At 37.5% G+C, this 15,315-nt stretch overlaps 1 protein-coding gene and 1 non-coding gene across 12 annotated transcripts in view; both read left to right on the top strand.

The window, feature by feature from the left end:
- trip12 (thyroid hormone receptor interactor 12) overlaps positions 1-10,132 on the top strand; it is an 81,565-nt gene extending 71,433 nt beyond the window's left edge. For 9 of the 11 annotated variants that reach the window (XM_048169468.1, XM_048169471.1, XM_048169465.1 and 6 more), the window contains 16 exons: positions 256-413; positions 503-576; positions 915-1,114; positions 1,268-1,395; positions 1,518-1,669; positions 2,022-2,164; positions 2,264-2,420; positions 2,537-2,635; positions 3,329-3,443; positions 3,592-3,749; positions 4,845-5,009; positions 5,139-5,303; positions 5,396-5,509; positions 6,452-6,546; positions 8,253-8,356; positions 8,469-10,132. In XM_048169468.1, the coding sequence (XP_048025425.1) occupies positions 256-413; positions 503-576; positions 915-1,114; positions 1,268-1,395; positions 1,518-1,669; positions 2,022-2,164; positions 2,264-2,420; positions 2,537-2,635; positions 3,329-3,443; positions 3,592-3,749; positions 4,845-5,009; positions 5,139-5,303; positions 5,396-5,509; positions 6,452-6,546; positions 8,253-8,356; positions 8,469-8,665 (2,224 nt within the window). In that variant the 3' untranslated portion in view covers positions 8,666-10,132. The remainder of the gene's footprint in view (positions 1-255; positions 414-502; positions 577-914; positions 1,115-1,267; positions 1,396-1,517; positions 1,670-2,021; positions 2,165-2,263; positions 2,421-2,536; positions 2,636-3,328; positions 3,444-3,591; positions 3,750-4,844; positions 5,010-5,138; positions 5,304-5,395; positions 5,510-6,451; positions 6,547-8,252; positions 8,357-8,468) is intronic. The other 2 variants (XM_048169470.1, XM_048169473.1) reach the window with 1 other exon arrangement.
- A 3,942-nt stretch (positions 10,133-14,074) lies between these two features.
- trnae-cuc lies at positions 14,075-14,146 on the top strand. The gene has a single exon. It is a non-coding gene; the product is annotated as a tRNA-Glu (tRNA).
- The last annotated feature ends 1,169 nt before the right edge of the window (positions 14,147-15,315 follow it).

Genomic DNA, 15,315 nt, shown 5'->3' with positions numbered 1-15,315 from the left:
AAAAGATACAATTATTTATAACAAACGAGTAGGTCTGGCTTTAGTACAAAAAAAGAAATCGCTGCTTCATGACAAATTAACAAAATAATGGACACAAAACAAGATTATAACAAAAAAAAAAATGTCTGGCATTGGTGTAAAAAAATAAGCTGCTTTAAAACAGGTGATTTTAAAAACAAAAGATTTAAAGAGGTAACATAAAATGTTTTTATATCTTTTAATCTCATGCTAATTGTTATTCTTTTGTGTTTGCAGGGGTTCACAAGCCCTTAAGTTCTTTAACACCCATCAGCTGAAGTGCCAGCTGCAAAGACACCCAGACTGCACCAATGTCAAGCAGTGGAAGGGCGGGCCGGTCAAAATTGACCCCTTGGCCCTGGTACAGGCTATTGAGAGATACCTCGTGGTTAGAGGTATAAACTCAAGAATGTGATCATGATGTTCTCAGTTCTCTGGTTTCTGAGTTCTCAGATGAGATGTTTGATTTTTGCTGTCTCCACAGGGTATGGAAGGATCAGGGAGGAGGATGAAGACAGTGATGATGATGGTTCCGATGATGAGATTGATGAATCTTTGGTACGGGAGTTTTTTTTCTTCTTCCATGTAGTCTGTATACTGTGTTTAATATGCAGTTTTTTGCATACAATCAGATGGCCTATTAAATTTGGACATTTTTGCAGAGCATGGGAAATATTTTTACACAAAATTGAATGAAAAATGATAATACAGTTTCACTTACTGTTTTTAAACTGGGGGAAAAGTAACATTGTGTAGGATATACTGTATAGTATTCATAAAGTAGTATTCCATTTTGAACTTGGCCATAGTGTACACTACTGAAAGTGTTCTAGAAGACTAGTGAAGTGTTCTCTTTCTCCAAATTAATACTGTGGACCTCTGACTGTTCTCCAAAGGCTGCCCAGTTCTTGAATTCTGGGAGTGTACGTCACAGGCTGCAGTTCTACATAGGAGAGCACCTGCTGCCGTACAACATGACTGTTTATCAGGCTGTCAGGCAGTTCAGCTTACAGGCCGAGGAGGAAAGAGAGAGCACAGATGATGAAGCAAACCCTCTGGGACGTGCTGGCATCTGGACCAAAACACACACTATATGGTACACGATTTGTACGCTATTTTCTCACAAACTACACAATAACTAATTTATTGGGCTATTTCCATGAAAACGGTATGTCTGTAACCCTGTTATTTGCCCTGTTTTGTTTTCAGAGTGTATGTTAATATGTATATCTATGTGTGGCTATTACAGGTATAAGCCAGTCAGAGAGGATGAGGAGGGTTGTAAAGACGCTGTCGGAGGGAAGAGGGGTCGTGCACAAACTGCTCCCACTAAAACCTCCCCTCGAAATGCCAAAAAACAAGACGAACTGTGGCATGGTAGGGAAATTTTTGTGAAGTTTAACAACCTACAAAAGACAGTATTGCTGGAATTTAATAAGGAACTGCACTGGAATCTGTCTTTATTCAGACTATGGAGTTTTTTTTGTGTGTGTTTTCAGAGGGTGTGTGTCCCAGTGTGACAAATCCGTTAGAGTCATACCTCATTTGTGGTCCTCCAGAGGGCATCACTTTTGATGACCCTTCCATGGAGGTGATTCTGCTGCTGAGGGTCCTGCACTCCATCAGTAGATACTGGTTCTACCTGTACGACGTGAGTACCTCTGTGTGATTCTCATATATTACACCAGAAGCAAAAAAAAAAAAAAAAAGTACATCAAAAAGAAAATAAAGCCTTTTTTGCATTATAACATACATTTTTATATATTATTTTTATTTTTTGTTTTTTATTTTACATATTATATTGAAATAATTGTTTATTGCATTTATTATTTTTTAAATTATTTTAATTGTAATTAAGTTTGATAAAAATCATTATTACAGTAATTTAATTGCTGGAATTAAATTACAGAGGAAAAAATGCATTACATTATCTTATAAAATATATATAATAAAAATCATTTTACTGTTTTACCTTCTTATCCTTTTGTCTCTTTTTGTCCCAGAATGCTGCATGTAAGGAGATCATTCCCACTGGTGAGTTTATTAACAGTAAACTGACAGCAAAGGCCAACAGACAGTTGCAGGATCCACTGGTCATCATGACAGGAAACATCCCCACCTGGCTGACTGAGCTTGGCAAGACCTGGTACCACAAACTCTTGATCTTACGGATTCAGCTTATGTGGTCATATTTTTTTTTTTTTCCGTTCTGTACCTTTTACGCCTCTAATCTTCTCTCTTCTAGTCCATTCTTCTTCCCGTTTGACACACGGCAGATGCTCTTCTATGTGACGGCATTTGACCGCGATCGCGCCATGCAACGCCTACTCGACACCAACCCTGAGATTAACCAGTCTGACTCACAAGACAGCCGTGTCGCTCCACGCCTTGACAGGAAGAAGGTAGCCTTAAAATTACTGTTTAAGCATTTTCATGCTGTAATTGTTTCATATCTGCTATAGCAGTGGTATGCTTTCACAAACTACAGTCTAACAGTTTCTTTTTTTTGTGTGTGTAGAGAACGATAAACCGTGATGAACTCCTGAAGCAAGCGGAGTCAGTAATGCAAGATCTCGGGAGTTCCAGAGCCATGCTGGAAATTCAATACGAGAACGAGGTATGCATGACTGACGATTAGGCCAGAAACATAATTTCTAAAAATACACAGACACTAATTCTAGGCCAGTCCATTTCAAACATATCATTCGTACACATACCTTCAGTGTTCTTGCATTACTGTGTTACAGTAACAAACATTAGCGCCAAGAGGGCCTATGTATGTGGTGTTATTCTGGTAGCTCGCTATAAACATGCTGATAGTTTAACTTGCTCAGCAAGATTCTGTTCAAACTACTACTCTGCCATGACAGTAGTACTTGAAAGAGAAAACAGGCAGTGCTCAGAATGCAGTGTGTACCTGATTGTCATCAAAATCTTCCAACACATTTAGAATGCAAAATTTCTATCCTAAAACATCCATTAATCACATTTCCCAAAGTTTCAGTTTGCACTGTCATATACAAAATCTATGTATATCTGACTGTTTTATTTTGATAAGTTTAGTTTTAGTCTGAACCACAAAAAAAATAATAATAATAATAAAATAAGAACATCTGATTTTGCATAACCAATCCAAATCACATTTTTAAATAGCTTAGATTTGATGAAAATAATAATTCCCACAACTAGCTGTTAAATAACAATCAAAAGTAAATCCTAGAGGATGTTTTTTTTTTTGTTTTTGTTTTTTTATTAAAAGTGTGTCCGTTTCTGCTTGAAGTCCACTTTTTGTCTTCTCTCTGTGTCTCAGGTGGGAACAGGTCTCGGCCCTACGCAAGAGTTCTATGCTCTGGTGTCTCAGGAGTTGCAGAGGGCTGATTTGGGTCTTTGGAGAGGAGAGGAAGTCACTCTCTCCAACCCTAAAGGTAGCTGTCATATATTTGTCAAAATAAGTGCAGTTTGAGTGCAGTTTTCAGTGTAATGCAAATGGAATTTTACTGCTGCTCACTAAGTTTGTATTTTCTCTGTGTCCCTGTCTCACACTCTTCCTCACAAACACTGTCTGTCTTGGAGCAGGGAGTCAGGAGGGTACAAAGTACATGTTCAGTTCCAGGGGTTTGTTTGCTGTACCATTTGGACGAACTACCAAACCAGCTCACATCGCCAAGATCAAAATGAAGTTTCGTTTTCTTGGGAAACTCATGGCTAAAGCGATCATGGACTTCAGATTGGTATGTTTACTCTAATTTTGGACATTTTCCAGAATCGCTGTTGTGAAAGATATGTTATATATATATATATATATATATATATATATATATATATATATATATATATATATATATATATATATATATATATATATATATAAAAATATACTGGAAAAATAAATACATTTTTATATATATATATATATATATATATATATATATATATATATATATATATATATATATATATATATATATATATATATATATATATATATATATATATATATATATATATATATTTTATTTATTTTTCCAGTTTTCATTTTAATTTTAGTTGAAGTTTTAGTGTTTTGTTGTGCGTTTTTGTCATTTTTATTGTCTATATAATTTTTTTTTTTTTTAATGTTTATTTTAGTACATCAGTTTAAACTAAATGAACACAAATAATTTTCGTCGGGCACTAATTTGCAGACTCTCATTAAGCTACACAGGGTTGCAGGGTTCTCGTTTAAGCAGCAATGAAGGCAAAATATATCTGAGAGAAATTATAAAAATAAAACAAAAGGAAGGAAAGAAAATTACATTGTGGGAGCGTTTTAGTGAAGTAGTTAATCAGGACCAATCATGTGCTGGTATGTGATATGTAATGACTATGAAGCGCTGTATGTTTATGACAAACTAATAAAGCCTATATCCTACCTTTGCTTGGGCTGAACGGTTGAAACTTCCCGAACACAAACAAGAAATTTAGTGACTGAAATAGTGACAATCGAATTTAAGTTTGAAGGGAGTGAAGCCTGTGTTTAGGCTATTACAGAAATGTATTTTTGCCAGAGAAGAACTTTTACATTAAATAAATGGTCATTTAAAAGCAGCCCACTTCAGTGATATGTTGCCATATCATCATATCATCATGCTTAACACTGAGTATTAGAATAATTGTAATGTGATGATCAGCTGCGGATATTTAAATCAGAAAAGATCATAGGTTTAGGTCAGTGGCGAGTGGATAATTTATTTTTTACAGCAGATTTGGATGACCTTATCTGTGCATCCAACAAATGAATGATACGTCATTGAGATTCATTAATTGAGGTGTGTTTTTGTCTACAGTTGGACTTGCCTTTAGGTTTGCCATTCTATAAGTGGATGCTGAGGCACGAGACCTCCATCAGCTCTCATGACCTGGTTAACATTGATCCTGGTGTCGCCAAATCCATCCAGCACTTGGAGGACATCATCCGCCAAAAGAAGAGAATAGAGCAGGACAGATCACATGTGAGCTCTGACCCCTAACCTCTACATAAACACAACCATTCAACACATACAGTGGTGTCACATACATATTACATTTTTCAAAATTAACAGATATCTTTTTTGTTTTTCGTAACCATCTATATTTGTTAGACTCGGGAGACCCTGCAGCAGGCCTTGGAGAGTCTCAACATGAACGGCTGCTCGGTGGAAGATCTGGGGCTGGACTTCACTCTGCCTGGATTCCCAAACATCGAGTTGAAAAAAGGGGGCAAAGATGTGCCAGTCACCATTCACAACCTGGAGGAATACCTCAGAGTAAGGGACCGAATAACATGACACGTCACGTCATTTGTGTAGTCTGAATAAACCGCTCTTACTACTTTGCCTCTTGCTCCATCTGTCTGTAGTTGGTGGTCTACTGGACACTCAATGAGGGCGTCTCCCGGCAGTTTGATTCATTTAGGGAAGGATTTGAGTCTGTCTTCCCTCTGCACCACCTGCAGTACTTCTATCCTGAAGAGGTGAGTGATTTTCACTTTTTATCCATTCAATCATTCCTTTTAAGAGCCAAGCACTGAAGGTGCTGCACGTACCTATTTTAAAGGGGGCCAAGAATTGAGAAATCAAATTTTTCCTGACCTTTTGACATATAAGAGGTGCTATCTAAAACATAAAAAACATTGAAATGTCCTTTTAATCCAAAAACAGATGAAACCAAGCTGCCAAAACGACCTAGGTTTTGACCGAACAATAATGCAGCAATATGTAAACAAGCATTATAATTCTAATGCCTAATCTGTGATTGTTTTGATACATTTTTTTGATGCATGTTTGACATTACTTGTCAGCAAAATCATTTATGCCTTAGTAAATCAAGCCAGTGACCACATGGTTGAACAAAACTTAACACATTTCCTGTTAGTAACGCACAAATCATCTGTTATTAAATTGATTAAATTATATTCAGAAAGCAATCAAAGAATGCTTCCTTTATAATCGCCAGAGGAGTCAATCACTTCAGCAGCGCAAGCTCTCACCAAAACTCAAATTATAGTAAATGCTGTCTTCACTGTACAGTGAATATCTTATTTAGGTTGTGTTTGTGCTGTGTTGGTTATAATGAAAGCATTCGGAAGAGTGCAGAAATCATGTCGCAATGGTGAGGTCATTGCATTTGTGTGCTTGACAGACGTGACTGATCGGCTACAGTGCGTGACGCTGCAACTTTTTATGCAATGGGAACAGTTCTAAATATAATGTTATAATCAACACTTTTAAAGATTAGTTATTCTTGGCAGCTGTAAGGTTTCAAGAGAGCAGTGGGCATTTACATTAAAGTCTTAAAAGAGCCTCGCCATTTAAACAGTTCAAATCTGACGGCTAAAATCAGGGTAGAAATGGCCTTTTATTTCTGAAAATCTACGTTTCTTTAAACTTTTCTTTTGCATGTGCTCTCTTTACAGCTGGATCAGTTGTTATGTGGCAGCAAGTCAGAGTCCTGGGATGTGAAGACACTAATGGAGTGCTGCAGACCGGACCACGGCTACACACATGACAGGTATATATAGTCGCAGTGGCATGCCCATACTAAAGACTGGAAGACTTTGCCCAGATTTCTGTCCCGATTTAAGGCCCGGGTATACTTCACTTTCCGCGGCCGGACGCGTCTCGCGTGCAGTCGTGTCTGCGCATCTTTCAAAGTATACTCAACAGCGGATGCGCGCGGATGACCGAGTTCAACACATGCGCAGTACAATTCAATTCATAAGTCGTTTCATCAACGGGACAATCGCTGGGCAGGATCGGAGAAGAAAAATGGTGCATCCACCATTTCAACATAGTTCAGAAGGTACACCAAGAGAACAAGATTCAAAAACAATGGAGAAGGATATGCTTCTAAGTTTACTCGTCTTGTTTTTGAATCGCTCTTTCCACACTCTTCTTCGAAGACTGTGCACTGTTCAGTACTGTGCGTGTTGCCACCTAGTGGACTCTTCTGTCCTGCTTAGGCATGTGCGGTCTCGAAATTTGGGCTGCACGGGGTGTACGGACGTGCACGAGCCCTCCGGATGACGAAAATTACGTTCTTGCGTTTAGGAAGACTTAGGAACACAATGTGTTTTTCCATTCCAATGTGCTACTTTACCATTGTTTTTTCAGTGTAAACACTTGCTAGACGGACGTGTATGACCATTGTGCATGACGCTGTGTCACGAGAAATCAAGTATATTTTTATATAAGGATAAGTATTGTTATAACCTCATATGTTCTGTAAAAGTAATTTAATATTAATTTTACACAATAATAGCAACGTGGTATAGTATATAATATTACTTTTATAATTTTTAGTAAATTAATTTTCATTTTAAGTACACACAAATAATTAATTTGAAACGCGTAATTGGGAACTATATTGGAAGCACAAAACATATCTAATAATAAGCTAAGCTAGCAGGCTAATTGGGTAGATGTATGTTATGCTAGTACATAAGCATTTCTCTTTCTTACTGTTACTGTTTTTTAGTTCGCTTGATTTCACATTCTATTGCTTCAGTTATATAGACAAGGCCTTAGTTTAGTCTCAGGACAAGTCTTAAGCTAGTCCTAGACTAAATGCATGTTTGAAAGCAACTTGCTCTGACATATCATAAAATGTCACTGCCATTGTTTTGTCTCAAGATGCACACCAGTGATGTTTTTTTCTAGGGTACGTTTATAAAATATACTTAAATGGCCTAATTAAACTAAGGCCTAATCCTGGCTTAGTCTAAGCCCTGTCTGTGAACCCGGGCCTATAAATCATAATGTGATTTTGCAGGAATTATATTAAGGCGCTAAAAATACTACCCTTTAAAAATTGTTGAACCAATGGGATCACTTCTAAAGGAGACCTGATTCGTGGGGAGACTCCTTTTTTCACCACACTGGCATTCCAAAAATGCGGCGCTCAAGTTAAAAGTTCAACTTTTAAAAAAGGCATCTCTAGACCTTAAGCTTTTCGTTCCACTGATCTGCGTCACCTGTTGTTAAAATACCTGTTGATAAATGCATTCTGTGTGAACCAGCCCTTGAGCCAGTAGTGATCCTCAGTCATACACGATGGCCGTTTTTTTTTTTTTATTTGTTTTAAAATCTATTCAGAATTTAAAATTCATATAGTGTATTCCAGGCTTAACAAAACCCAGTAGATGTGTCACTTGCAGGCAAACTATAATGTACTTCCATGGCTTTATGAACGACAGTAATTTTGTTGTTTTTCTTTAGCCGTGCAGTGCGGTTCCTGTTTGAGGTGCTGAGCAGTTTTGATGCGGAGCAGCAGAGACTTTTCCTGCAGTTTGTCACAGGGAGCCCCAGACTTCCTGTCGGAGGTGTGCAACAGTTTCAATCACTGTGGTTTGGTGTGATTTTTGAGGTCACAACAGCAGAGGATCAGCTTTCGGAGAGATAACACGGCCTCTATCTGTCTTTGTTCCCTTTCAGGATTCCGGAGTTTGAACCCTCCCCTCACCATCGTTCGGAAGACGTTCGAGTCAACGGAGAACCCAGACGACTTCCTCCCGTCGGTGATGACGTGTGTGAACTACCTGAAACTGCCGGATTACTCCAGCATCGAGATCATGCGCGAGAAACTGTTGATTGCTGCTCGCGAGGGCCAGCAGTCTTTCCATCTGTCTTGATCTCACCTCCTGCACCCTCACTCAAAATGGCCTTCAATCAACTCACTGCAGAACCACACAAATCGTGACTTCTTCCTTTAGAGTTGCTCTTCCTCTTTCATTTCCCCCTTTTTCTTTTCTTTTTTTTAAACACCCACATTGAGGCAAAATATGTACAGCCTACTTGTTTAAAGAAAAGCAGCTTGCAGAAACTAAACAATAGAACATAAGAGACTTCCTTTTGACTCCTAAATGGGAGGAAAGGGTGTTATGCGACTCATCAGATTTAAAAAATGAAAACATTTTTTTTAAAGAAATGTTTAAAAAAAGAAAACACTTCAGAGCAGATTATTAAAATATATCAGTAGTTGACAGATGTTCAAGCCGAAAAAAAAGAGGAGGAAAAACCTGGGTGACGTTTTAAAAATTGCGTTGCTGTCTGATGTATCAAGAAAAAAGGGATTTTTTTTTTCTCTACTGGTGAATGACATCTTCACTGTGTGTTCCTGTTGGGGAGGGGGCATCCATCAAGCCGGCGAGGGTTCCTATAGCTCCAAAGATCATTTGTACAGACAAACATTTGCAGATTTTGCTTATTCGACACATTTGATAGAATAGCTGTGTGCTCTCCTGCCCAGTTTCCCCTCTGTTCTGTATTATACCCCAGGAGTCTTGTTGCGTTTTGGTTCCACTTCATTTAATTTCTCTTTTTTCCTTTTGTGTGTCACTTTTTTTCGCCCTCCTTTTTATTTGAAAAAGTTTTTGAACGTGTAAGAGAGTTCCAGTTGGTTGAATGCGGGTAGTGTTGGAAGTGTAGTATCTTTATTATATTATTATTATTATTATTATAATTATTATTATTATTATTGTTTTTTTTTTTTTTTTTTTTTTTTAACCCAAGTTGAAATTGTTTTCTGGCCGACATTTCACATAGAGTGTCAGCTCCATGTTGAAAAGATATATCCATTGAGTTGGATATATAGACTCCTATATGGTTATAGTAGTGTGCCTCTGCTGGACTTCTGGGGACTTGAGGTCTTAATGATGGGCCTGCTGAAGTTGCTTGGCTGATGAAGCCGGGCTTTAATCCCATAATGTAGCTGAGCACAAGAAATTCATTTAAAAGAATTGGCTGGTCTTATTTTATTGTTTCATGGCCAGATTGCATTTCAAAAAAAAAAAGAAAAAAAAAAGTTCATTAAATAAAATAAAGTTTATATGCAGGTTTCGCACCCGGTTTGAGGTGGGATTGTCTGCTTTTTTTTTTTTATTTTCTATTGTTTCTTTTTTTCCCCTTGCTGTAGTTTATTTTTGCACTGCTGGCTTGGAACAAACCGTGGTGTGCACTGCAGTCTGTGGCCAGGAGGAGGTGCTGCTGTGCGCTCTCCTGTCCTCATTGTTCATGTGCTGGTTTCTAAGATCTGCAATAATTTACTGCATCAGGTTCATGTTTTTACCTGAACATAAATAAAGTAATTGTTTGACTCAGCCTGTCCTGTTACTGTCCAAGCTGCAGTTTGTGTTGGTTAAAATTGTCCAAAATCATCAAGGATCAAATGCAAGTTTAATTGCCTTTAGCGAGTAAATTAAGATAATAATGTAACTAAATTTCTACAAAAAAAGTGGCTGACCAGTATTTGAGTTAAAGTACAGATACCCTTCCATTCAACTAGTTATAGATATGGCAGAAATGTACAAAAGTAATTCAATGGCTGTATTTGAGCGATGAATGTCTGTTTCGCTGTGGGCTGCTTTAGTCTTGGGGGTAACGCATTGCAAGTAATGTGAGTTACATAATCGGATTACTTTTTCAAGTAACTCATTACTTTTAAATTTACAACAAAATATCGGAGTTACTTTTTCAAATAAGTAACGCAAGTTAGTTACTTTTTCCATGTATTGACTGACACCCCTCCTGTTCCCATGTTGAGAGAAATCCAGGAATAAGGTGCAGAGGTGTTGTGAGCGCTGTGTGAATTGTAGTTCTGAACATCCATTTACTCATCTCACTTGCACAAAAACATTCAGTATTCATCAAGATGAATAAAAACAGTGAAATGCAAAATCAGAATATTATGCAAACCTGCAATAATTAAATGTTAACACAAATAAATTTATTAACCAATGTCTTTGATGCTGACTTTCGATGATCCTAATAAGCAGGAATGACTTTAGATAAACATCGCATTTGTTTTGTTTGTTTTAGTTTTTATTGCTGAAGTAAGTGTTGAACTTTTTTTACCTGCATTCTATTTCAGAATGGCAGCACAGCTGAAAGGTTTGTTTGAGCTGCGCCCTCTACTGTACAGGTGTGAATTTGCATTTCTTTTAGCCTGAGGCTTATCAATTTCACTTTTGGTGTGAAAAGGGCCTTCGTTTTTTATTACTATTAACAAACAAACATGCAAGCCCAGCCCAGGTAAGAAAAAGTAATGCATTACTTTCCATAAAAAGTGTTTTTTTTTTTTTGTTTGTTTTTTTTTTTGTTTGTTTTTTTAGGGAGTAATGTTACTTTTAAAAGCAACTTTCCCCAACACTGATGTTGGTCAACAAAAAGGAAATAACCGGGTGTGCCTCATACGTCCTGAAAAGTGAAGCTGCGGGCTCTTTGATCGCCCCCTGGTGGCTGGATGCAGTACAGGGCACAAACCCCGCCCTCTCAATGCAGACGAATGAGACTTAAGTTAAAACATAAAAATAAATTATGCTTCAAATTAAATTTTCCGAAAGATGGTTTTGGTCATTTGAGGTAATTATCACGCTGATTTATATTCAACTATTCGTTTTTGTGATAAGTTTGATTTTAGCTAGCAATTTGGTGCTATAGAAACGGGGCGTTTTTTACAGTCTGTGGAAATAACACACACTCCACAACTTATTCAGAGAGATGATGCTGACTGCACATGGATTTAAAGACAAATATTTATTTCCAAGCATTTATACTGACACTCCGAGCAAGATGATGCATTGTAAACCTCGGATTATAGTGCAATATAATAATAGGGGCTATGTATTGTCATATTTATTGTATGTTTGAATCTATTTCTGCAAATAATCCCAGATATATGTTAATGCTTACTGTTTCCTGCATGCATAAAGAAACCTATTTTGAGTTCACTTACCGGTGTCGGCAGTGCGCCGTAGACACACCCATCTTAACATTTTCTATATATCGCTTATCTTGCCTGAAAAGATTAAAAACTACAGATAACGTCAGAAGTAACAATTAATTTACATATATCCTAAAAACCAATCCTGTCCCATTGATACACTGAAAATCAGGTGATTTTAGGTCAAGGTTTTAGCTGTAAATTAATGATGCCCTCTGTTGGTTGGGAATACCAATATGGTAGTCTCGGCCTCAGACGTCACGCCCACTGACCGTTGGCTAAAAATCTGAGGCATATGGCACCTAACTGGAAACACTTCAGGATTTTCAAAGTCGTCATCTGGTTGGTTGAATTCTACAGGATATTTGGGAGACGTGTGTGTTGCGTTCTTTAACGGTCCGCCTGGAAACAAATGCCGTGATGCCAAACCCCCTTGTGGAAGAAGAACGTTTTTGTGATTACAACTGTGACAATCAGTGCTCATCAGGATGAAAAGCTGGATTTTCAAAAGTATGTGAAATTCGCAGCTCCATTGTTGTAGTAAACGTTCTTGAATGAATAATATATTAGATGCACGCCGGTCTGTTATTGTAGGGACACAGGCTTGACATGGAACAAAATGAACTTGGTTGCCTTACATGTCAGTCAGACGTCCTATTGGGCGGTCCTTGGCCATGGGCTGCGTTCAGCCCCGACAAAACGTTTTTTAAGCGGAAACGGTGGTGCACCCTGTTCTGATGACACAAGAGTTGCAACTATGGCAGCTGAGAAGGCCATTCTTTGAGTTCTTTTTGAAGAATTTTCGGAGCCTGATGAAGTCGGTATAAATACGTGTTTAATATTGCAAAACACGCTCGATGTTACAGTCACTGCCCTTGCTGTTCAGAATAAAAAAACACATTTGTAAACGATTTTACTTGGACCATTGTGTGAGCTGTCTCTTTAATACTGTGTGGTTTATATACATGTTGATGCTGACTGGGCTGACATTTCTGACACACCCACCAAACAAGAGAAAACATATCTCAAACCCCGTTGCACACCGTTTCCAGGAAACGTTGTTCAACCCGGAAAACGTAGCAAAACGTTGCGCACCGGTTTGAGCTTGAACGTGCCCCAGACCTTCTGCCGTCAGTCTAAAGGTTTGGCTACGCGAGACTACCAATATTGCCGCTCGAAAACTTCCCGTGTGCATTTAAAGTGCTAGCGAAAAGAATCATTATTATCCCTATTCTCTATATAGTGCACTATATGTGCCATTCACCATTTAGAAACTAGTAAAATGAACGATTTCAGTCGAGGCTTCAGCATCTGTAAGAATGTAGGAGGAGGCGGGACTTCAGATTCTAGACGGCATTTGATTGGACAGAAGATTTGACGAGAAACTGAAATGCGATGTGATGTCATGAAAATCCGTGATCCATTTTAGCAGAAGTGAGAGACTGTAAGTTTTGAATGCTTATATCTCCTAAATGTGAATTTTGTCATTGTTTTGGAACACACCAGCTCATTCATAACCTTAAGGCTAACATATTAATAATAAAATCTAAAAAACTTAAATTTTGGTTTCAGGGGGACTTTTAAAAGCTGCAATAGGCCTATGTAAGATTTTTGCAGTGAAATATCCAAAAACCACTAGGCCAGTGTTATATATTTTGTTCACTTGAGTACTTACAATATCCCAAATGTTTCCAGCTATTTGTAAATTGTGGGAAAATTGCTATTTTAACCAAGGATCCGGGACGTGTGAGGAGTCGCCTATCAATGACATCATAGTCGCGTTACCCTTGGTTACCGGTTTATTTTGTAGAAACCATGGAAACACCAAAAGATGCTTTAATATATTACATGTTTTAAAAGACAAGGGAACAACTGTTTTGATATATTTATAGACAGAAAACGAATTATTGTTATATAGCTCAACACGTTTAGTCTTATTGTTTAAATCTAATTTTCTTGATTTTTTGCGAGTAACGTACCATGTACAATTTAACTGCATGCCATTTATCAACACAAACCCTCCAGCATTTAATATGATATTCTAAAATCGATCATCTTACTGCAGTGTGTAACAGTGTCTGAAAAAACTACATATTGCACCTTTAATTTCATCCTTCGGGAATTGATTGGATCATATGAAGTTGGGCTCTAACAAAATAGAGGCAGAGCTGAATGCCAGTTTGCAGTCAGCTGTGGAGGATATTTAGTAAAAGACTATCCCAACTTGGATTTCATGCCGGCTTTAAATTTTGCGGGCAGTTACTATCGATTACTTGGGAGCTTATTCGGGTCCTGTGGAGGTATAGAAAGCAGAAGGCCTTCCCTGGTGGTCTAGTGGTTAGGATTCGGCGCTCTCACCGCCGCGGCCCGGGTTCGATTCCCGGTCAGGGAATGTGATTTTGTCGTTCAACGATCAAAAGCGGACCTGTCCAGCACAGGTTTTCCATACTGAACCTTGGGAATACTTACCGCTGGACCGTACGGGACTCTCTATTCAGAACTAGTCTGACTCCACATCACAAGGTTGCGTGTTCAAATCACGTCAGGGTCAAAAGCTCTCCCGAGCGTCACAGCGCTTACAAGGTGACGCGCGACCTTGTTCTGCTCCTAGAAGGAAACAGGCAGTACTTTTTTAAAGCCTTATTGCAATCTAAGACATGCAAGTGTAGTTACAAAACAAGCGTGTGCATATAAACCAACCAACATCCCCGCCCTCACAAGCTGAATGTTTTATTAGCCTGTTTAATACAGTTACTTGCTAGAGCGTGACTTAAGAAACGTCCTGAACCAATATATTTGGGACCAAGTACAATCAGAGTTCACGTTTAAATATTCTTGCAGGTGTAAATTAACAAATAAAAAGTATAGCCTATATAAAAAAATAATATTTAGCCTACAATTTAATTCCAAGGATTCCAGCTAAAGTGACTGGTAGGAAGTGGTCGCACGGGGGCGCCACACATCTTTTGGTTTCTGTCTCTGTGCTCAGCACATTGAAACTGATAAATGTGTTTTGGGACACAAATGTCATCGGTAGAGTTTCATAGGTGATTGTGGCAAATTAGCCTACCTACAGCAGGGGTTTGCAATATTTTAGATGCCATTTTGAACCCCTTATTAGCCTCATGTGGACCCCCATAAAATTAAAAAGGCAGCTATATATTTTTACGTACACTGACCCAATTAATAATGTGAAAAAATAATATTATACATGTGTAAAATATTTAGTTTCTATTAATTTTTGTTTCTACGCCTACTGTACTGTTAGATGTATTTTATTCATTTATTTTAATCAAATGTATTATTTATTTAAATCAAATTTAATGTATTATTTTTTTATTTTAATCAGTGGATCTATTTATTTAGTTTTATACATTTTATTTAGTATTTTTATTTATTTATTCTTTGTTTTTGTTTTTTTAAATTTTTACTGTGCCTTCTACGGATTTTTAAAACATTTTTTACAGTTTACTTTTAGTATTTATTTTAATCAAGTTTTATTTATTTATTTATTTTCATCAAATGTATTTTTTTCTTAAAATATTTTTTTATGTAGTTATT

The sequence above is a fragment of the Megalobrama amblycephala genome, linkage group LG19, assembly GCF_018812025.1.
Source record: "Megalobrama amblycephala isolate DHTTF-2021 linkage group LG19, ASM1881202v1, whole genome shotgun sequence".
NCBI lineage: Eukaryota > Metazoa > Chordata > Actinopteri > Cypriniformes > Xenocyprididae > Megalobrama > Megalobrama amblycephala.
Note: the sequence above shows the minus strand (reverse complement) of the source record. Positions and strands in the feature narration are given on the sequence as shown.